The 23070-nt window shown below is 36.7% G+C and overlaps 3 protein-coding genes and 1 pseudogene across 4 annotated transcripts; 1 reads left to right on the top strand and 3 right to left on the bottom strand.

The window, feature by feature from the left end:
* Window positions 1-122: 122 nt before the first annotated feature.
* On the bottom strand, window positions 123-11358 carry LOC104788148 (putative callose synthase 6). Its single transcript, XM_010513841.3, has 42 exons — window positions 10711-11358; window positions 10462-10562; window positions 10256-10368; window positions 10065-10152; window positions 9850-9960; window positions 9598-9747; window positions 9247-9336; window positions 9065-9156; window positions 8823-8946; window positions 8576-8713; window positions 8413-8489; window positions 8247-8334; window positions 7870-7992; window positions 7669-7786; window positions 7227-7558; window positions 7072-7124; window positions 6907-6967; window positions 6674-6755; window positions 6542-6591; window positions 6369-6455; window positions 6123-6215; window positions 5895-5986; window positions 5709-5790; window positions 5269-5432; window positions 5050-5173; window positions 4851-4954; window positions 4632-4743; window positions 4414-4565; window positions 4124-4233; window positions 3930-4043; window positions 3768-3836; window positions 3481-3670; window positions 3298-3409; window positions 2957-3079; window positions 2760-2878; window positions 2567-2650; window positions 2349-2461; window positions 2030-2259; window positions 1095-1892; window positions 955-1005; window positions 678-863; window positions 123-591 (listed from the first exon to the last, which is right to left on the bottom strand). The coding sequence occupies exons 1-42, from the start codon at window positions 10919-10921 to the stop codon at window positions 346-348; spliced, it is 5757 nt and encodes a 1918-aa protein (XP_010512143.2). The 5' UTR covers window positions 10922-11358; the 3' UTR covers window positions 123-345.
* A 313-nt stretch (window positions 11359-11671) lies between these two features.
* Window positions 11672-15094, bottom strand: LOC104788147 (tobamovirus multiplication protein 1). 2 transcript variants are annotated; one of them, XM_010513839.3, is made up of 13 exons: window positions 14774-15094; window positions 14174-14224; window positions 14024-14057; window positions 13843-13929; window positions 13697-13748; window positions 13424-13607; window positions 13243-13338; window positions 13038-13098; window positions 12805-12869; window positions 12663-12737; window positions 12498-12573; window positions 12253-12416; window positions 11672-12061 (listed from the first exon to the last, which is right to left on the bottom strand). In XM_010513839.3, the coding sequence occupies exons 1-13, from the start codon at window positions 14900-14902 to the stop codon at window positions 12038-12040; spliced, it is 1098 nt and encodes a 365-aa protein (XP_010512141.1). In that variant the 5' UTR covers window positions 14903-15094; the 3' UTR covers window positions 11672-12037. The 2 variants fall into 2 exon arrangements, with proteins under 2 accessions (XP_010512141.1, XP_010512142.1); XM_010513840.3 differs by having other exon boundaries at window positions 14174-14251; window positions 14773-14990.
* Window positions 15095-16083: 989 nt separating this feature from the next.
* Window positions 16084-18313, bottom strand: LOC104788146 (aspartyl protease family protein 2-like). Its single transcript, XM_019246122.2, has one exon. It carries the CDS (start codon window positions 17925-17927, stop codon window positions 16308-16310), a length of 1620 nt encoding a protein of 539 aa, XP_019101667.2. The 5' UTR covers window positions 17928-18313; the 3' UTR covers window positions 16084-16307.
* Window positions 18314-20970: 2657 nt separating this feature from the next.
* On the top strand, window positions 20971-22173 carry LOC104788145 (cytochrome b561 and DOMON domain-containing protein At3g59070 pseudogene; annotated as a pseudogene).
* The last annotated feature ends 897 nt before the right edge of the window (window positions 22174-23070 follow it).

Raw genomic sequence — 23070 nt, 5'->3', positions numbered from 1 at the left:
GTCAAAACGAATCATGAAATTTTTCATGATGATGTGCATTCAAGAATTTAGGGTCAATTAAAATATTTTTTTTTCATCGACTTTTCCCGCAATTATTGTAATATTAAATCAAAAACCAAAAGAAATCAATTGAGCTATAATTAAAGTGCATATGTCAAAATCATCGTGATAAGTACAACACATGAGTGTGATGAGTGTGTGAGGTGTCCAATTCCAACGAAACTACTATCATCCCTATAACTTAACTCTTATATAGACAACTACTGAACTACTATAAACGACACCGTTCTATGGAAAGGTTATTGCTTAAGCCACAAGAAACCAGGAAACAGAGAATATTCATGGTTACTTGTGCGAAGAAGTTGCTTTGTCTTTCCGACCAGCAAGGATCATGGAGATCTGAAGGCCTCTGCTAAACGCTTGATTGAAAAGCAGACGAGCTTGGAACTCGGAAACAATAGGGAACCAAGACAGAACAGCGATTGGTGCAAAGATTACAAGTCCCATTATCTTTTCATATGCTCTTCCCAACTCTTTCACCGAGTCCCAAATCCCTAAAGCTTTGATTGGCGACCTCAGCACTTGCCCAATCTGAGAAATATAAAATATCCAATAGTTGCTTTAATGCTGCAAGTGTCGATAGTATGATTCTGAAGGGGGTTTTGATGGATATTTACCAGAAGAATCGCCCATCCGGTTGGAAGAAAAGCAAGAATGGAAGCAAAGAGATCGATGAGTGTGAGTTGGCACACTACAAATAATATTAGCATGACTGACAAGAAGCCGAGGAAGAGAAGTGCTTTAAGAATCCTGAACATTAACTGAAAATCAGTTCCAAATCTTCGTCTGCCCATAGATACCATCTGACATTCAGAAAGGATCAAACTCAAAGTGAATAAGATTATACCAGCGATTCATGACTAATATGTGTAAAGAATAAAGGATTTGTGAAACCTTTAGAACAAGTAATGATGTGAGCAAAACCACCCAAGAGAGCCCATAAACCTACAAAGAGGAAGTAAAAAGAGATTTGAGGTTATAGGATCATAGACCCATAATCTGACATATAAACCGAAGGTTGCAAGAAAAGTTACCAAAAAGCTCTTGCTGTTCTGAGAGATATTGAGCTGGTAAACAATTCCGTATTGATATATAAAAAAGCGGAGAGCAAGTGCGATTTCCATAACTCTCCCTCTAATATTTGTATGTTTGAGGTGTTCTTGCTCTAAATTCCACCACGATTCCCAACTCTTTTCAACGGGGATGCCTATACCACCCCGATCTCCAAGCCACCGTTTCCAATCAGTCCAATCGTCAACCGTCTTTTGCCACTCAAAACCCGAAGGGTTAAATATAAACGGTGCGAACAACCACGAGCCAACCATAAACCACATGGAGACTGTGATATACAGATAAAGGCTTGAACTCCGGTATGAACTCCCATAGACTTGATAAACAACTAGCAATGCAAGCAGCTCTAATCCCTTCACAAAGTGACTTCTCGAGTATAACCTGTAGTTTTCCGCAAATTTTGCATGGAAAACAACAAATCCACGCCCTGTCGGTCTATATTTGGAACCACCATGTAAAATTGTTCTCCCGTAATAATGTGACTTTGTCCCAAGCTGGAATGTAAAGAATACAGAGGCGAGCTGCAGCTGCATTATAAAAAAGTCGACAATAGCAGTGCGAAATCCGTGTTCCAAGCCAATTTCCATTACCATCGGTAACACCATCAAGAAACCTAGCTGAAAGATGGACTGAGTAGCCAGAGCCTGCTCAAGAGCCGCAAGTTGATTTGGCGTTGCGAGTCGCATAATCTCTTTCTCCAATCCACTCATAACCATGTACATACGTCCATACAGGAATGCATATACAGTAAGCACTGTGAGCTGAAAAGAGCACAAGTCATAACCTTTAGCCATGTTGATCACTTAAGTAGAAAGTGGGATGCATAAAGTATAACATATATTTACCAATATCATAAAAAGAAAATAAGCAAACTTGAAATATAAATTTTTGAGGATACCATGCTACTAAAATAGAATCCAATGGTCGTAAAATAAAATGAGAGCATCCTGTAAAAGTCAAACCGATGCCCCAAACGGTAAACATCACGGCTTAACGTTTGTTCCCCGTTTCCATTTGCTACTTTAGCTTCAAAAATTGAGATTGGGTTCAATCCCACATCCCGTCCCTTTCCAACTTGGATATACTCGTGATGTGTAACATATCCCCCACGGAGAGTTGAATTGAAGCCTATATACATTGACAAACAAATCAACAGCTACTTTAGTTTTGCTTCGAACGCAGAATTGTTAACATGTAGAGAACAAAGAAGCCATTACCTCCGAATATATCCTCACTCAAATTTATTACTTTCGAAGCTTTGCTCACACCGCCCCTTGTTATGTGAAAGATTCTGTCAAATATGTCAGGATGGCCATAATGGAAACGGACCCTGCACCCAAAAAGAAGAAGCGAGTTAAACAAGAAAATCAAGAAGGATACAACTAAGTAAATCAAGAGTAGTAGATGGAAAAATTTAAGTCGTAAAGAAAACTACCTCAGAGGGTTTGCCAAAATTCTTTGGCCAATTGTCACAAAACTACTCTCTTGATTGGACATGAACCAGGCTAATGACGAAACACTACCAAGAGAGGGAAAGAAGTAAGAATATGTCAATATATAGTTGCTAGTAAGTCAAATTTCTAAAGCAGAAAATGTTTATAAACTGATATCGTGCTAGGTGGATGTACCTTCCAGTAAAAATATGCTCTCGGAGACCCAAAATCGTTGGCTTGCGTCTGCCAACCCGCTCCTTATTGAATTCCTCCAATACATTTCTTAGTTTGAAAGCTTCTTCAAAGTAATTATCCTGCACAAAGACTAACCATGAGGACGTGACATTCGATTTATGGTTGTGACTTATGAGAATGAAGAAAAAAATACATACTTGATTCATATCTATAGTTTGTAGTGCTTCACCACGTGTAAATATGATAGCATGATTTTGATTTTCAGGCTTTCCTTCACCTATCTCAGCTGGAGGACCAGGAAGCTTGATGCGGTAAATTTCCTAATAATGAAAGACCATTCACGTTAAGAAGGATGACATGTATAGAAATCTAATCTGCTTAATGGAAAACAACACTGATAAAAAAGCGGAGAAGCAAAATTACTAGGCCTTGAGGTACAATCTAAACATAGTTTATGGAACTCTGATTAGTGAAATCATTATAGAGTAGATGCATCCCTTTTGGTAAATTCAACCAAATTGCGGGGAAATCCTTGTACCTCATCAAACTTGTCGCCTCCTTTTAGAAGTACAGAGTAAAAGACCTTAGGAGATTTTGCATCTGCTGTCTCCTCCCTCTCATCTACATAAGCAACCCGTAATGATGGATATCTATAGAAAATGACAAGGTTAGGCAAATAGATCATGATATTTCATCAAAATCTAATCTAAATTTAACTTACTTCAGCATGAGCTGCAGAATATTCGTGTAGCAACTACGGTTGTGGGTATCACTGGACTTTTTCTGATTTCCGTAGACCTGACAAGAAACAACATAAGTGAACTTCAGATCTGCAAGAGCCTTGGCACGTTCCAGGAAAGCCTTTTGATTATCATCATTGGATGCCATGGCTCGAAAGACACTAAACTCGGCTGCAAGAAGTAGCGAAATAGTAAACTAAGAATCTCAGGTTTTGGTTCCAAAAGCATAGATAGAAGCATTCAAGTTACTGGCTCAACAAATACAAACCTTGTTCCCCTGCAACTTCCTGGTAGCATTGAAGCTCCAGCGCCTGCCTATAGTACATCATACCCCTAACTGGCAGACATAATCAGGGAGACACAGATGAATATGCATAAAGACAAGGTAATATCTATGAACAATTATGATTTTCACTGTAATCATTTTTACCTGTTCTGGCTAGCGTCTGACCTCTGTAGGATACCCACTCTCGAAGGAACTCTGATTTATCTTTCTCAGTAAGCTTAGGATTATTTACGCGATCCAAGAAATTGGTCCACTCATCTAGTTCACGTAAAGACCAACTCAGTAAACTTGAATGTATAAGAAAATACCGCTGATCCTGATAAGAATCAAGAACGTACCAGGATAAATCTTTTGTAGGTAGAACAGTATGGAGATCCCATCTTCATTTTCCTTGTTAAGGTCCTCCTCTGAATATAGAACATCTTCTTTGTAATAAGGAGTTAATACACTGAACATGAACAAAAAAAGGGGTATAATTCAGATACAAAAAGGATGACTATAAACTGGTAAATAAAAGATATATTGTAAACAAATCACATGGACTTCATCAGGTGACTAATATCCAGTATGTAGTCAAGCGGAAAACCACTAAACCCATTAAATAAAGACAAAAGGATTGGTACTTCACCTGAAAGATAGCATATCTCGTATTTTTGGAGCATTAGGCATATTCATGAACAGAGAATTAGCAAAGAAAGTGATACGGCGTCGGGCGTCCAAGTTTTGAGGAACATTTATTGCAGATTCTTTGACCGACAAGAGCAAATGAAGGCGAATAACCTACAAACAAGAGTCAGACGTCAAGCAAGATGAATGACACACAAAATTCTTCGCATGAAGAGTTACCTTTTCCCGCCAGCATCTATCCCGTACAAGGTGAATGTTAATTTTCTCAAACCTCTGTTCCTTTTTTTCATTTTTGATGTCAGGAGACTGAACACGAGCCCTTTCAAGAATTCTACAACAGAAATACATGAGAGGAAGTCAGACACTACTTTTGATGACATATGTTTTTAGGAATAGAATGCATATCTCCGATCTGCTGAAGGGATTTACTATACTTACTCATGCCCATTAACCAAGAGATCTTGAGTGATTATTTCGATAACATCCTGGAAGACATTAATTAACTGAGACTTGTATGTACCCTGGTCTTCATAGTCACTTAACTGTTTACATTAAGCACACAAAAAAAGGTTTTAAGCATTAGTTCCTGTATGAGGCCTTATGTACTCAATGAGTGGACTACATGTTTTGATATTACCAATATACTTAGAAACTTCTCCAGCTTATCACTAAGGAGCGGCAATCCACTCATCCGGAATTCATATATGAATCTCTGTTGCTGAATGCTCATGTCCACTTCTAAGAAAACTTGATTCATGACCCTAATTCAAAGAGAAAAAAATAAATGGTTTATGAAACAGGACTCAAAATGCATAATATGATAGGTAAATTTCACCATTGGATGAAGCTGGTATACCTTCTATCTGCTTCATCTTCCAGTAGAGCATAAATTATTTTCTTCAGTGTCTCATAACTCTCAATAACAGCAAAATTCATGTAGCTATCGCTTTTGATCTTTCTAAACAGTTCAGCATCCTCTTTTCCCTTGAAATCTTTTGCCATTTTCACAGCGATAGGAATCTACATTGTTGAAAAACATTAGGTTACTGTCAACGAATTTGGTGAGTTCAAATTTCTAAGAACTGGCATATATGTTTGGAAGGGAGTTTGAAAACTATGAACCGTGCTGATTAAAACAATCACATATGCGCATTTAGCCTGGTTCAGTAAGGGAATGAGATAATCCAGTGATAGAACTTTTTAGACCTTAATGGAAATTACGCATTTTGACCAAATGAATCATTATTTGCTTCTAGAATGGAAAGAAGTCCTCCAAAAACACCAACAATTTCTTACCTTACTGGCAAGCAAGAAAGGTGGCCACTGGATTACAGACACATCACCCGAAGAAGATGGTACAAGCAGCAAATCTCTATCTCTGAGTTACATCACAGATAAAACGTCACAAGACATATATGCTTTGCTAAATGAACAACAGGACAACAATGACAAGAGTGTTTTCTAAAATAAGAGTCCTCTTACCTGTCACTGATCTTATCCTCGCTTCTCATAGAGTAAATGAACTCGTTCCACACCTGGGAGAATTTTTTGATGTTCTGGTTCACAAAGTCATCCTATATTCCACAGTGAGAATTAATCAATGACAAAACAGGGGAAGTGAAAAGTGTGATCCATTCTTCTACAAGTATAAAAGTACTTATTCATAAATCTGAGATATGTGAGTACACTGAACTATAAAAAACACAGTACCGCATCTTTTCCATCTTCAGATGGCATGAGGGTTTGACTGAAGGCGATTGGTATTGACTCAAACCTAGACCGCAACATCCCAAGAGTCCGTATCTATGAAAACCCAAACGTGTAAAGAAGTAACCATCACAAAATCCAAAAAAAGTTACATTTGAAGTTCCATAAAGGGTAATCCCATCTACTACGTTTCACAGTAAACAACAGAGTTTATTCTTTTGGTATTTTTGAGGGTACAAAATCACTTACTTCTCCCAAATGACTGAAAGCCCCATGTATGCCTCCAAACAAAGTAGAAAAAATGGCATACCATATTTGAGTATCCATGAGGTAAACCTATTCAAAATATAACACACGCAAATATGTAAGCCATATATAACAAAATCTGTTTTCTTCTTGGGAGCTCTTTGATTTCTACTTACCAGTACAATTGGAGCCCATATAGCAATAACCACTCCAATATTGTTATTGGCTATATAAAATAATAAATTAGAAAAGGCAAGTGTAACCAAATGTGATAGCAAACAAAAAAGGATGGTAACTTGAAAATTTACCGTGGGGGAAAAATTCATGCCACTGGTACTTTTTAATGTGAAAATTCATGATCATCTTTGTTGGCGTAATAAGGGGTAGTATCTGTTTGCAAGATAAAATAATATTCATCAATGCTCAAAGTAAAACCACAGTAGGAAGACTCCATTTCAGAAGAGACTATGTATCTAGATAGCCTACATTGGAGTAACTCTACGTGAGTTAAAGAAAGTAAGATAAAGGAAAAAAACCAGACCTCCACATAATAGTTGAAAGCAAGCTTGCTGATCAGTAGCATAATCCAGAAGGAGGTATACCTGACCATTTTAAGTTGGGCAGTATGAGAACAGGCTAGTATAAAAGAGTTCAAAAGAAATATTCATGAAGTTAGATAATGGTGGAAAATGTGGTAATCACTCACTTGAAGAGAGAGAACATGTCCTCATGCATACCTCTTCCAACATATAGTTTTGGCTACAAGATGGAAAAGCATAAAAAACAAAGATCACAAAAAGAAAAAGAAAAGAAAGTGAATATCAGTATACTTAAGAACGACAAGTAAAGTTTAATACTTGCCTGCGCCCACCACATTATAACCTTGATAATTCGCATGTCTGAACACTCCATGACTCTCCGAAATGGTGGAACGAGGAAAAACACAGCTGCTAGTATGTTTGGTATTACATAAAATGAAATAGCATACGTATAAAAAGACTGATCCTTCCAGTCCCCAGTCCAAGTGCTGAAGAACTTTACAAGTCCAGTTGGGCGTTGGACAGACTTCGAGTAAGCAATTGGAAGTAGCACTGCCCACATAGCTGCTACCGCGAACTTCAGCAGGTACCGCAATATCTGGGAGAACTTGAAATTCTTCCATGCATTGAAATTAAGGATAATATCCAGTGCAGCTATATAAAGAATCATGAGGGAAAAAGAGGACAAGGAACACCATTACAATTAGATATTGATTAAGAAAAACTTGTCATTAATAAACAAGAAATTACAAAGGAATCACAACCTTGTAAAAGAGTCAGATACGCCGAAGTAATAAAAATAGTTAACACCGTTTTGAATACATCTTTGTCAAAGATATCGCCTAGGGACCCAGAACCATGCCATCCAACTATTACCATAGCCTACAAATGATAAGGATAAGTCTGATTATATAACTTATTTAATTTTCAGAACTAACACAATCCTTTCAAAACACTAAATTTACCTGAAAAGCCATGACAAGAAATATCCACATTCGATCAAAGTCTCTGAAGAGGTGCCAGAATGTGCGGACTTCAACAAAGTTAGTCTTAGGCTTGCTTTTCCCGTAAGTGACTTGATTCAGCCTCTGCAATACTTAGACCTACACGATCATGTTTCTGAACAGGACGGCTTACAGAGAGATCAAACTGTTCATCTATCATACTTTGGGATTGTTTTCCGCTAACTTGATATGAACTACAACTTAAGGAACACCTTGAACGACCGTGAAAACATAAGACTGCTTTTTAAAACTAAACGCACATAACTTCAACAACTACAAAGTCTCGTACCTTACTAAATTTAACCAAGATTACAGCTACAGAAGCAAATGAAAAATACCTCGTTCTGTGGTGTTATCTCGTCAGAGTTTAGGAAAAAGTCTGCTTTAGGGTCAAGAGGCCATCCTATCTTGAAGCATTTCCTAGACCTTTAAATAAATAAAGAGGGCGGCAGTCAGAAACTAGATCAAGTAGGCATGTGTAAATAATTTAGTGAAGAAAGCCACCAAAAGTATTCATTCAAATCATCATAATTTCTCCATTGTGAATGGCTTGCTGTACCCCCCTTGTTCCTTCTGGCTTCCTTCAAGGTAAGTAAAATCATTTTCAGTCAATATACAGTGTACGCTGTACAGTTCCTGATAAGAATATACAACATTAATGACTTACCTTGCGTATGACCTGATAGATTGGAGTTATAACATTTCTCAAAAACGATTCTTCATCAATAACTTCTTCTGTTTCATATGTCTCACCACTTACAGCTTCAACATTGCTAAACAGAATTCCATAGACGTCATTTGCCATCTTAAGAATAACAAAATAACACAGACAAGAAAAGCATTTCATACTATTCAGAACCTGAAGAAAGTTATGGGAAGTATGCACATCTAATTCTACAACTGAGAGAACTTACATTATGGAAAATATAGCAGATACATTCGGGCATAAATCTAACATTTGAGGCTTCACCCCATATTAAAAGGTACAGGGAAATATAGATAAGCTGCAGCTGCTGTTCATCACAAACGTCTGGAAACCTTTTAAGAATCAAGATGAAGCATCCAACATCAGATATGTGACCCCAAACACAAGAACATAATGCAAAAATAAAATTATTGGAACTTATCACATAATCTCGATCAAGATATAATATACCTGAGGTTAGACTTCCAGTGCAAATATTTACACCATGAGCAATAACTTTTAAAAGTTTTGTCCATCAACTCAGTGACTGTGCTAGGTTTCAACTGCAAGAAACTTACAGCATTACTAACGATAAGGGGTAACAGGAAGATGTGTAGGAGAAGTATCAAGAGTTTTCTTGCAAAAATGGTCACCTCATCATATTCTTCATCATTTCTCTTTCGAATATCAGCATTAGCAAGAAGCAGTATTATGTGCTCCCTCTGATTTGCCACGTTTCCTCTCTTTAATCAGCAAATGAAGTAAAACAACGATGAATATGCAATGCTTTGCATAAGAAAGTAGGTGCAGAAAAGAATTGCAAGAAAAAACTAAGTAAATATTGCCTAACCATATGAAGATTTGCTGAAAGAAACTTAACAATGCGACACTCAACGTCAGACTTGATTCATGTGATTACTCAAAGTTGACATGATTATCTTTTGTATATAATTTTGACAGACACTGTAAAGCTCTATATACCAGTCTACAGTGTAGCATGTTACCTGAAACCCGAACTCAGAAGCAAGCCATTCAAGTATGTCATTAAGTTTGGTTCTAGCCTTGCGCATTTCACTGGGAGCATTAGATGGCAAGTGAACTCTTCGTCGAGGAAGATTGCGCACATTACGAACAGCGCTGAATGCAGCCTTGACCTATTTTGCCACACAGCACATACATAGACACGAAAAAATAGCAAGTGTAAATATTTCTCTAGCATATTAATTTAGCAGTAGTCACCCTGTGTTCAAACGCACCTCAGGAAGTTCCACAATTGCTGGTTTAGTTCCTACAGCATATAAAGGAAGAATATTGTAGTGCTCATATCTATCCCTTTTCCTTTCAACTTCTTCAGCATATCTACGGGTCTATTACAACAAAAGAAGGAAACAAGCTTAAAAAAACAAGGCTTCACAGAGAAAATCAAATCAAAGTACCATTACAGGAATTGAAAAACTCATATAAACCGAACCTCGTAATCCACTTTTGGAGAAGGTACAACAGTCTTCAGTACATCATACAACACCGAGGCAATTTGGTAAAGCCTAGCCATCTCCTCCCTTGAGCAAAAAAAAAACAAAAGATCGAAACATAAGAGTACCGCTTGATATCACAACGCTTAGCTTATTGAAAATATTCCAGGATTAAGGAAAGTGGCCTCACGGTTTTCTAGATGTTTCTCCTTCTTTGATATATTTCTCATAAAAATTCTGGTAATATGCCTGAATTTCTCTAGGATCGTTCTTGGCCAGCTGAGGCTTCGTTTCCTCTTCTTCCTAAAACACACAACAAACAGAACACATCAGCACAAAATGATCAAGTTAAAGGAGAAATCTTGTTTACCACTTAGATTCACCAAGCAAGGATACCTTCTCCAGTCTATGTAACAGATAGGTCTTGAACTGACGAACACCCCGTCCACTAGATGTAGCATCCATCCTATGAGCCTTCTCAAAAGCATGAAACCGGCCTGATGCAGTTAAAAAAACACCAAACCATACTCAGTTATGTTAAGAACTCTGATGACTGATGACTAAAGCAAACAAAGACATAATTTTCACAAACAAAGACTTGTAATTTAGCGAAGCAAATTAAAAATAGAAACAAAAAAAACTTACAGAGATAAGCAACGCGAGGATTATCCTTTTCGATTTCATTAGCAACACGAAGAATGGGAGCAATAGAAGCAAGAGAGGAAGGAACAAGCTCACTATCCATAGCGCTAGCATCTTCATTGGGTCTATCAATCATCATAGTAGTCGCACGAGACGGAGCTCTCCGTGAAAGAGAACGCGGCAACTCCGCAGTTCCACTAGAACTAGCTTCCATATCCGCCGTGAATCGAAACTACAACAATTACCACCACCGTGTCTCCTCCTCCACAAAAACCCCAATAATTGCTTCGTCTTCGTCTTCGTCAAATCAAAGTTGTCACTGAAATCAAAGTAATTGATTATCATATTTGATCTCCTTTTATATACCCACACACTTTCTAGGAAAGAGATTTGGTAAAAGAAGGCAAAAAAAAGGGTTTCCTTCGAGAGATTGGTTAATTCTATTATTTATATTAATCTGCTTTTCTCCTTCCTCCGTCTAAGCTTTTTTCATCTTTTTGATCTTTCTTTTTTTTCTTTCTCTCGCTTTTTGCTTTTTTTCTCTCTCTCTCTCTCTCTCTTTCTGGGCATAGTACGAAACTCTCTCTTATTCTTTTGCTTAGCGAGGAAGGTGACAGTGGAAGACGAAAACAGGAGACCAACACAACACACAAATATCCAAAAAGTTCGCAAACGGCTCTTTTACCCAGATCCATCAATTTCACAATAACAACACCAATACGTCGACGTTTCGTGATACCAAATAAAATTGTCAAAACACATGACGCTGCGTTGACCAAGAGTAAATCGCGCTATAAAGTTTCGAAATAGGAAGTCATACGACACCGTATAGTGCTCTACTTCTCAATACGCGTCGTTTTGATGTTTTGATCTCAACGCTGATATCCAGAAATCAGACCGATGCGACGCCGTTTTGTAAAGAACTCGAGTTACTCGTCTATAAGAAAGCAGTTAAACGACGCGGTTTAGTAAGGAAGACAAAATTATATCTTCCTGAGAAGTGATAACACATTTTAATTTTATCTCCACAAGTCTGATGCACCTAGAACTAGAAAACTGCAATCAAAAAAGTGTTTATATTTACATAGCTTTCAAACCTCCTTTTCTATCTTATGAACACTTTTTTTTTTTTAATCCTTCCAAGGCAACACAGAGAGAAGAAGAAGAACACGAGCTTGTTTCCCACTTTCATTCACTTCAGCACAACACACCACCACATTCTGGTGACTAAGAACCACTCCGCAGCTTTTTCCCCCGGTGACTAGAGAAGAGAATTTGGCGGATTTTTTCGCTTCTGGCCAACACTTAATAATATAATGATTTCTCTGCTTCATATAGGACTTGCCTTAGAAACCTACACCATTTTGTGTGTCCCCCAACAAATAAAACATGTTAAGTGACCTCCTTAAACAATCTATGCTCGACAAAGTAGATATATTCTGAAACAACCTCACAGTCACTATCTAACTGATGCTAATGACTTCCTAATAACTGATGCTAATGATGAGTTCCTAATGTGGATGATCAACAAAGAGAATTGTGTACCTGATTTTTCGACACTGTTGTGGAGGCCCATTGCTGGGGAGGCTGCCTTGCAGTTTCATAGTTAACATAAGTTATTCTTCTGGGTTCTTCTTGTCTAGTCACCATGTTTTGAGGAGGTAACTCCCGCAAAACCCATAGAACGAAAGCCAATGGTACTGTGGAGCCTGTCAAAAAGCCTTCTTATCAGTAAAAGTATACTACATTTGAGGTCTTTTGGACCACAAACGAAAAGAAAAATCTTTCACCTATGAAATAGTATATGATCAGAAGAACCAATGCTTTGATGCCGTGTAATTTGCTTGGGTTCCAATGATAGAAGAGCTGAGATCAATACATTATATTTTGGTTAAGCATATCGAGAAACGTTAGGTTTCGGCTTACAGATTATACTTTGGGAAAACATGTTTTACCGGAATGTGTGTGAGAAGAGCGATTAAAGAGCTAACGGTGAAGCAAACAACTGAAACGCCTGCTAAACCCGATACCTAAAAATGGTTCAAAATGCACTTTCAGTATAAGGATTTGACTCAAACAAGAATCATTATTAGTTACCTTTCGCATCTCCGATGAAACCTGTTCAGACCGCACCTTCCTTAGATTAAAGAGCAGACGCAGGCCTAAAAAGTACATAACAGAGTTTGTATTAATGCTGCTTGATCAATTTTAATGGTCTCATTATGGAAAAATCAATTGAATAAAAGATCATAGCAATAAGCATGTTAACCAATGACCAAAGCATCTTCGCGAAATGCTACAAGAAAAATAGAACTGATGCAATTACTTACCATAGAAGCATATTCCTCCCCCCGTAATAATGATTATTGCAGCAAAAATATCAACATACACCTACACCAGAAGTGAATTTGTCAGAAAAAGTAATAGCCAGAGTCTCTTCTATTTCTCGAGCACAAGAACTTTTTTGATAAAGAGGAAATATCACTGTGTAGAGAGAGATAGCTTATAATATGGCGAAAGAGAAATAACACAAACCTGAGCCAATACTGAAGCATTGATAGGATTCTTTCCGGAAGCAATCCAAATAAGGATTGCAAATGATATCATTAAGATGAAAACAAGAACAACCGCCTAGCAAAAAAGATAAAACATTTTTGTAAAAACCACAGAAGTGAAACGGCTAGTGGTTAATGCATAAACCGTAAGTATCCTTTACCGCAACAACAAACTTCTGCCGGGTGCCAACATGAATTCCATGAAAAGAGCAACACTTTCTACGATCACTTGCATTCGAAGAACCTGGCTTGCTCTTGCTTTTTTCAAGTAACACTTGCTGGATACTAGTTTCTTCATCGTCATCATCATCCTCCTCTCCATTTCCCTGATGGCAAACATCTACCCTATAAACATTAAGAAGCATCATTGTCTTATCTCAGATCATTATTATTCAGATAAAATAATGAGGTACTACACGAGAGAACATACATACCAGAAAGAGAGAAGCAGAAGAAAAGTTGCCAGAAACAGAATTTTGGGAAAGGCTGCAAAGTACAATTTAATTATTCATCAGGGACTAACCTATAGAAGTAACTAAGAAACATAAACAAACCTTAACTAGGGGAATGGAAGTTTTACCCATAAGTAGAAAACCTAATGCGTTGGACCAATGATGCCACCTTGTGCAAGTCGCTACAATCGCAGCCACGAAATAAATAACAGAACCTGCCAATGGATAAGAGTAACGACCTTGCTCATGAGCTATAACTTTCCCCAACTATCTATGTTCCTAAATAACAAATGCCTCTAGGATTTATACCTGTGTTTGAAGAGCCAATCATAAGATGAAGCACCTGTAATTTACATTGATGGGTATGTCAGATACACACCATGAGAACTAAAATAAACAAATAACTAACAGAGAACCTAAACTTGGATTGATAAGAAACAGAAAGCTGAGAAGAATTACTTTTTGCCGTGTCCATCCAACTTGTTTATTCCGCCTGTGAAATCGAGATAACTGAAAGCAGGAGGCAGACAAGATAAAATCTTATAAGCCCAACCGAACAAAAACACAAGAAGAGAATAAGACTTTTTTCCCTTTTTTTATTTCAATGTCTAAAACTACATAAGAGAGCCACCAAAAATCTTAATCTACACTCATTAACACTTTTGATAAGAAAAGATTCTACTTTCTAATACTAAAATCATATCTCGGATTCAGATTCCTTGAATCAAATCTCTCATTGTACACAAACAACACACTTGAGCTCCGTAAGTTATACATAGAGTTGACCTGTAACTCAATGGTCAACCACATCAACAACAGACACACACAGCTCTAAAAGACTAAAATTAACCAATTTATCAAATTCAACACCAAGAACTAATAATAATCTAATCGAATCTTAAAAGACGAAACTCAGCACAATGCTTCACCTCTCCCAACAGACCTAAACGGTTTCTCTCACACAATCTAGCATTCAGAAATAAATACATAAAAATCGTTCCTTTATTTTTGTCTGTTCCAAGAAAACAAGAGAAAAGAGAAAGCTAAGAAATCAGAAACCTGAAGGAATGCGATGAAAGCAAGTGCGGCATCGATAAAAGCGAGACAGAGATTGACAACGATGAAGCTTGGAGCATAGCATTTATTATTATGCTTGGTTGATTCGAAAAGCGTAGCTACGATCGTCATCACGAATCGAATGAATCCTCTCTTCTCTCTAGATCCCTACCCCCGCCTGAGATCGAATGCCCGAGATTTTAGGTTTGTCGGGGAGAGAGAGAAGATCAAAGAACACAGACCAAAGAACACCCACCGAGACAGATGGTTGTAGGAGATGGGTTGGGTCTGTTCTGAGAAAAATAAATAAACAAATATAAAGTTAATTTATAATTTATTTATTTTTATATAACATATTTTCTGGACAGCACAAATTAAATTTGATTGCTACAAGTGGTACGGCACACTTTTAGATACTAGCTAATTACTCCCTGAAATAAAGTAATTTTTTTTTTTACAAGTGTCAATTATAAAAAGTGAATACGTTCAATATTAATTTTTTAATATAGTATCATCGTTTATCTTAAATCTTTTACTAAAAGCAAATTTGTCGTTCAATTTTAATTTTCTGTAGATAAACATAACTAAAATCTATATTTTCCCTTTTCAAAAAAACATTATACTCAGTGGAAACTTTTAATTTTAAAAGCTACATGGAGCGGAGCCCTCCTCGTTGAAGGGTTTGTCCAATTTTATTTTTGATTAAAAACATAAAAACAAAAATTAATTAGCTGTATTTTTTATTTAACTTAATTAGTTAATTATGCAGATAACGACATACATGATATCATAGACTTTAAACTTGACAGAAAAATATAATATCTCTTTAACTAAAAATTATTTAATTAATTATTGTGACTGAGACTAAAACGGATTACTTATTTTGCGGATTTAAGCTAGGGTTCTAATTTAACAACCAAAAGAAAAAGAAAAATAAATAAAAAGGTTTCTCAAGTGACTGAAGTCAAAAAAAATCATGTTAAGCTTGATCTGATTCTTCTTCTTGCACTGTAAAAATCAATGGCATTGAGTTTTTTCTTCTCGTGTTCGCTTCCGTCTTCACCCAATTTCAAACCCTTCTTCGCCTCAATGTTAAAGAAAGACACCTCCCTCTCTCTGCAACTCTCATCTCCGACCTTTCTCAGGTACACAATCCAATCCCTTGTCGTATGGCTTGTGTTCTGCAATATCCTGAAGCTTCTTTACTTTCCAATTCCTCTATTGTTCCCATTCCACTATTGACCTTTGGCAATTGCAAAGATTACAACTTTTACCATGGTTCTGTCCCAACTCGTGCAAATACATATAGCAAAAGTAAAATTAACTCACTTTGTAATTCAGAAACAAAAGTCGAATAAGTACATTAGTTTAGTATGATTTGTGCTCTACAGCGATATCATGTAATGTTTAGAAAGTAATATTCCTAAAGAATGAATAAATCTAAAAAGGACCAAAAAAAAAGAATGATCTGTTCTTATTGTTGTGTACAGTTGCTTTGATGGACTTAAAATCTTGTATAATCCGACAAGAAAGGTCTCTATATATCAGCACACTTTGTAGGTGCATACCCGAGCCTCGACCTCTTTGTATCATAGAGTATATGAAAGTTCTGCTGCTGGTAGTTTCCTATGATTGAAAAGGCTGATTTAGGAGTTCCAAGAATTGCTAAGCAAACCAAATCTTCAGTCAACCATATGAAAGAATTCTCGGTGGGGAAGTTCCAAACCGCGCCATCTGCAAATGCAATCCCAAGCTCTGGCAGCTGAACGTTTTCAATGCCAGACATGTTGAAGCAAGGATCTAGGATTGTGAAATCTCTATAGACAGGGTACTTCCCTTTTGCTTTCTCTGCAATCTTGTTCTTGATGAATTCATATGCAGGTTCTGCAAAGTAACTTAAGGTTGTACCCGAATCTATGATCGTTCCTCCACCTCCATCTGATGAGATATTCCATGTCTCTTCAGGTATGTTTAGAACTTCTCCCCCGACTAGAATGGATTTGATATGTACGTAGTAAAATGTCTCGACGAGGTTTTCTTTCTCGGCGACAAAAGAAGTGAAGTTTAGATTCGGGTGGCTCAACAAATCCTTGTCTTCCCCAAAAATTAACTTGCTACTAACGTTGGTGTCGCTGTTTCTATCGACAAGGCAATAAGAGAAGGAGTGACCATAAAGAGACTGAAGCTGCGAGGAAAACGAAAGCGGGCCTCTTCCTAATCCAAGCAAGCCTGCAGCACCGTGGAAGAGACCTCGGTTCCAATGACCACAACCGAACATCATGTTTTCGACATTATACAACTCGGAGCTCCCTCCACTTGTCGTGAGATTAACGGTGAAAGTCTCGAGTGCAAAGTCCCCAGTGGTGTTGGAGCTATCCCCATACCAGTAGTAGTAAGGGCATGATTGGTTATCTGATTTGCAGGGCTTTGGAGAGTCATCAGGTGATGAGACTAGGTTGCATCTTGGGTCATTGCAAGTTATGTTCTTGTAAGAAGCAGAGGCTTTAGGGTCATAAAACGCACCGTTTTGCTGGAAACAGTCGTAGCAAGGCAAGCATTGAATCCAGTTTAGGTCACTCCCTGTGTCAAGAATCAAGGAGAAGTGTTTTGGTGGCGAGCCAACCAACACGTCCATGAAGTACTCGCCGGAACCAAGAGTCATACCGGACTCAAGTGTAGCCACCAACTGACCAGATTGATGCTCATCCACTGGAGAAGAAACCACCGGAGAGGTAACGACTTGTTTATTCTTCTTCTTCTGCTTCTTCGCAGCGTTTTGGTTCTTCTTCTCCAAAACCCTTTTGTGAAGCGTCTGGATTCTTGTGAGATCTCGGAAATTGAGCTCAAGAACAGAATTTGTTCTTGTCTTCTCTGTTTCGTGGTTAGGAGTCGTCTCCCGGCGCTTTAAGTGAAACTTCACCGTCTTGTTTTCTCCGGTGCGTTCCTTGGTGGGTTTGTTCTCAGGGGAAGAGAAGCCGCAGTCGTTGCTTGTTGAAGAAGAAACAGAGCCGAAGCGCATCGGATTTGGGAAGTCAATCCCAGAAAAGCCTGAGATGTTCTTTTGCTCATTGTTACCGGAGAGTCCTCTTGAGTCGCCGGAAAATGCTGTGACGAAAAAGAAAATAAGACAAAGAATGAAACTTTGTTTGGACAACATCAGGAGATATGTCTTGAGAACAACCAAACAAAAAAAGAGGAATCGCCGGCGACGATCAAACTTGGAGTCGCCGGAAAAGAAACCTGAGCCGGAAAAAGAAAGTAACAGAAGCAGAAGTTGTTATTTTTGTTGTAAGGGAGATTTTGTTTGTTCAGATTGTAAGGTTTTTTTGATTTTGAAGCTTGGAGAGAGATACAGAGAGAGAGAGAGAGGAAGAGGAAAAGGAAGAAGAAGAAGAGCAAAAAGAACAGAGAGTAGAGATCTGGTGAAGTCAGATTACTGATAAAAATAAAAATATTAATTGATATTTTGTTGACTAAAGTCATCTTCTTCCTCACGCGGTTTCATATCTTCATCATTCTTTTTTTTACCGTTTCTTCTCTTTGATCATCGTATAAAGAGAACAAGAACATAATAAAAGAGTTAGTTTTATTTTTAAATGAAAAATAGATTCTATAAACAATTAAATATGATTAAAAAGTCAACACTAAAAAGTCAATTACGATATATTACTTTAAAAATTAAATTAATGAAAATTTTGGTAATAACAAAAAACGAAAAATAAGATCTCTCGATTGCACGTATTGGTTACTAATGATTTTGAATAATCTTACCAGTTACCACAACAGAATAATTTTGAATAATATTCAATTTTCAGAAAATAATATTTTTGAGACTATTACAGTATGTACCTTTGAATTGTTGTGGCATTTAAATGGTACGGTCAATGAGATTATTTAGATACGAAATGTAGTTGGTGTGGTTTTTTTTTTCTGTTTGGTGTGCCACATTGTAAGCAAACGTGATATTCATTTTGCAATCAATGTTTTATCTATTTTTTTGTCAACATTAATCTCTAATAGACAAATAAATTTTAATCGGACGTAAATATGACTATAAGTGGTGACCATTTTTTTAAAAATGACCACTATAATTGATATCATTAGTTAAACTGCGTAACAAAAAAAGAAAAAAAGGGTTTGATTGGGATACTATTATAAGAAACCATTGGTCCATGCAAAATATTTAACTATTGGACAAAATAGCTAACACTTAAGTATCAATTGATAAAGAAATGTGAAGAACTACCAGTTTGACCGCCAAACCAAACGAATGACATCTTTGAGAAAAAAATAAAAATAAAAACTGAAGTCATCACCAAATAAACCTTTTAAAGACGAAGAAAGCCAAAAATACAATATAGACTCGTCACAATACAGTATAGAAGAAGATTCAACGAACGCATGCATTATGAAAATAGACCAATGCCAATATAATAATTTCCACCATTCTTAGTGTGTGTATTATTAACTAATTACTACTACTATAAAGCAGAGTCGTTAAAGTTGACCGGTCGGTTATAAACAAAACTATTCAATTTGGGATCAATTTTAAAACTGAGAAGAGATTTGTATTATACTATATGTTTGACGATAAGGGAGGACAAGTCCTTACGTTTTCTCTTAAACTGTTTGACTATGACCAAACAAACTAATGATTTTTTTTTATATAATTATTGATTGATCGTAACATATATTGATCTGAAATTACAATAACTAATTCAACATACACGAAAACATATAAATGCTTGTTTGTAGTCACCCCCGAAAGCGTATAAAGTTAGAAGTTGACTGGGGAGAAAAGGTTAAACTACTTTTCCATTGCGACAGTACTATTCCAAGTAAAACACAAACAAAATAAAATGATTTGATTTTGACTTTCTTGTGGCAACGTGTATCTAACCAAATTGTCGGCATGAACCCAAAAAAAATGATAATACTTGTACATTAGCAATCGGTTAGTTGTAGTTCGGACCAAAATACAGTAAGAACAAAGGGAGTAAACTCCCCTACATTAAATAAGCTTAAATACAAACAGTTCGTGGTGTGACATAACCACTAATATCCTGCGAGAGTAAGACCGCAACACAAGGCGGAGTAGCCTCAAACAAATAAAAACCAAGCCGTAAAGAAAAAGCATAAGAATCTAAATCATCGACAAAACGGTTAGCTTCTTTATGCACATGCGTAATCCGGACTATCCAGTCTCTTGATATAAAATCATGGCACAGTCTTACCAGGAAAGATATCGGATGAATCGCATTAATAATCCATGTCTGTAAAAAACCGACCACTATCTCACTGTCCACCTCCAACTCCAACCGCTCAACTCTTTTATCCCATGCCACACACAGTCCATAGTAGACACCCCACAGTTCCACCATCAAAGCTGAGCAAATACCAATGTTAAGAGAGAAACCCGCCATGCCCTTGTTTCATCTCGCAAGGCACCACCTGCAGTTGCTAAACCCGGGTTAACCTATTAACTATTAACCGCTCCTCCCTTTCTGGCGCCGGTCTTATCATCCTCTTATATATGTGTTAACATGTCCTATACACTTGAAACAAATTTGAATTTTGAAAACTACAAATATTTTCATATACTAATTGAATGGGTAAGCTCTATTTAAAATATTAAAGTTTTATTTATTTTAAAACCTGTAAGATTATCTTATAGATTTTTTTTAATAGCTTAAAAATATCAATTTTTTTTGCTAAATAATATTAATCTAGCGTTTTAGAAAGAAAATAAAAATGACGCTAAAAATATATATATAGCAATCCAAATAATGTAGTTGATTAGATTTTTTAAATAATTTCCTTTTAAAATTGCTGCTGAAAAAAACTTAAGATAAAAGAAAAGAAATACACAAAAGGCTTTTAATTATTGCAATTTACAAAGTTGTATTCGATAAAGCAAAGATGTGAAAAGATTTTTTTTTTTTTTTTTTTTCGATTAATGAAGATTCCTTATGGGATTTGGAAACTTAAGGTAAAACAAAAAGGAAACAAGATCATAATATGATAACGTAGTCCTAAGTCCTAACGAGACTAGGACATGAATGTAACTCACTATAAATATTGCGGAAATACTCAAAGCTTGTATATCACCAAAACATCATAATCTCTTCTTCCAAAATCGTAACCAAATTCGTGTTCTCCGATTAAAAAAAAACCACAACCATAATCATCATCAACAATACATGTCTTTGTTTTCAAGAGCCGCTTTAGTCGTTTTGTGTTGCATGTTCGTGTTGATTCCAGCTTTTACTACAGCAACAACAGATCAAGGACTTCATGCTAGATGTGAATCTCACAGCTTCAAGAACGGAAAAACCTTTAGCGCTTGCACGGATCTTCCGGTATTAGACTCGTTTCTACACTTCAGCTATGTTCGAGAAACCGGAGCTCTTGAAGTTGCTTACCGTCACGCCAATCTAGAGTCTTCTAGTTGGATCGCTTGGGCCATAAACCCGACGAAAAAAGGCATGTTAGGTGCTCAAGCTATTGTAGCGTACCGTAACTCTACTTCTGGCGTTATGCGTGCATATACTTCCGCCATTAATAGCTACGCAGCCATGCTTCAAGAATCTCCTCTTAGCATCCGCGTGACACAAGTATCTGCTGAATATATTGATGGGGAGATGACGATCTTTGCAAATTTATGGTTGTCTCCTAACACAACCGTAGTGAATCACTTATGGCAAGACGGCCCATTGAAGGAAGGAGATAAGCTTGGAATGCACGCAATGAGTGGAGATCATCTCAAATCTATGGCGGCTTTGAATTTGCTTTCGGGACAAGTCACATCTACAAAATCAGTTAACGGAAACATATTGTTGGTAAAGCAAATCCACGGACTTATAAATGCAGTGAGTTGGGGAATTCTCATGCCAATTGGAGTTTTGGCCGCAAGGTATATGAAGACATACGAAGTATTAGATCCTACATGGTTCTATGTACACATAATTTGTCAAACTACCGGTTATTTCTCCGGATTAATTGGAGGATTAGGAACAGCAATCTACATGGCCAAACATACTGGTATGAGGACAACGGCGCATACGGTGATTGGGCTGCTTCTCTTCGCTTTAGGGTTTCTACAGATACTTGCACTCAAAGCAAGACCAGACAAGGATCATAGGTTCCGAAAATACTGGAACTGGTATCATCATACTGTAGGGTACATTGTGGTTATATTGAGCGTGTACAACATTTTCAAAGGCTTGTCCATTCTACAACCCGGAAGCGGCTGGAAGATCGCATACACCACAATAATTTGTGCAATTGCAACCTTTGCGATTGTGATGGAGATTTTGCAGTTCAAGAAGAGATGGAGTAGCTTGTTTTGCAAGAAAGCGAAAGATCCAAAAGCTGATCCAACGGATTCTGTTGATGTAGTCTAGTTTTTCTTTGTGTTACGAATGATAACTATCATTCGTCTACTCTTCTTCTTCTTCAGTAAAATTCTAGACTTGTGTTAGTCACTTTTCGGTTTTTTTAATATTAGTCATGCTTCGGTTTTGCTTGTAGACGATGAATTATATTTTTGATTAATAAAAGTTCTTTTATTCATTGATTAATATTTTTAGTGGAACAAACTGAAGATATAACTGGCCATTATTCGTTTCTTCCTCTTATGCGAGTTTGTAATGGTGTAATTTTTTTTGCGTTTGTCCTATATATGGGAAGCCCAAGTTTCACAGAAAACTTTTAATAAGTACATGTCAACGAAGAAACAAAATCCTGACACTTAGGCTATGAATGGCTGCTGGTTTTTAACTGGTTTTTAGATTTTGGTTTTTAGCTTTTGGATTTTGGTTTTTGATTTTTTTAGTTTTTGATTTTTGCTGTAGATTTTAGTTTTTGCAAAATCTTGAATGGTGACTTGATTAGTTTTTAGTTTTTATGTATAATAATTATTTTAAAAATAATAAAATAATGATTATAATTTTTATTAAAAAAATAAAAAATACAATGATGCAGAAAAAAAACATATGTTTATTGCATATAGAAAACATATTACTGCAAAATTACTATCATCATCATCGAGAACTCCATAATGATGCAGAAATTTCATCCCGAATCCCTTCCATATACTGCATTGGAGTATTGTTTTGCTCTAATTCTTCATCTGAATCAGAATCTTCTTCAGCTATATTACTAGCTATGCGGTCTGAATCGAAGTCAACATCTCGTAGATTTGATAACCTAATAAAATTATGTAATGCCATTGTTGCAGCAATAACTTTTCGTTGAACATGTATGGCATACCTTGGTTTTTCTCTTAAAACTCGCCATTT

This window comes from Camelina sativa, chromosome 5, assembly GCF_030686135.1.
Source record: "Camelina sativa cultivar CO46 ecotype springtype chromosome 5, ASM3068613v1".
NCBI lineage: Eukaryota > Viridiplantae > Streptophyta > Magnoliopsida > Brassicales > Brassicaceae > Camelina > Camelina sativa.
This window is presented reverse-complemented; position numbering and strand designations above follow the sequence as displayed.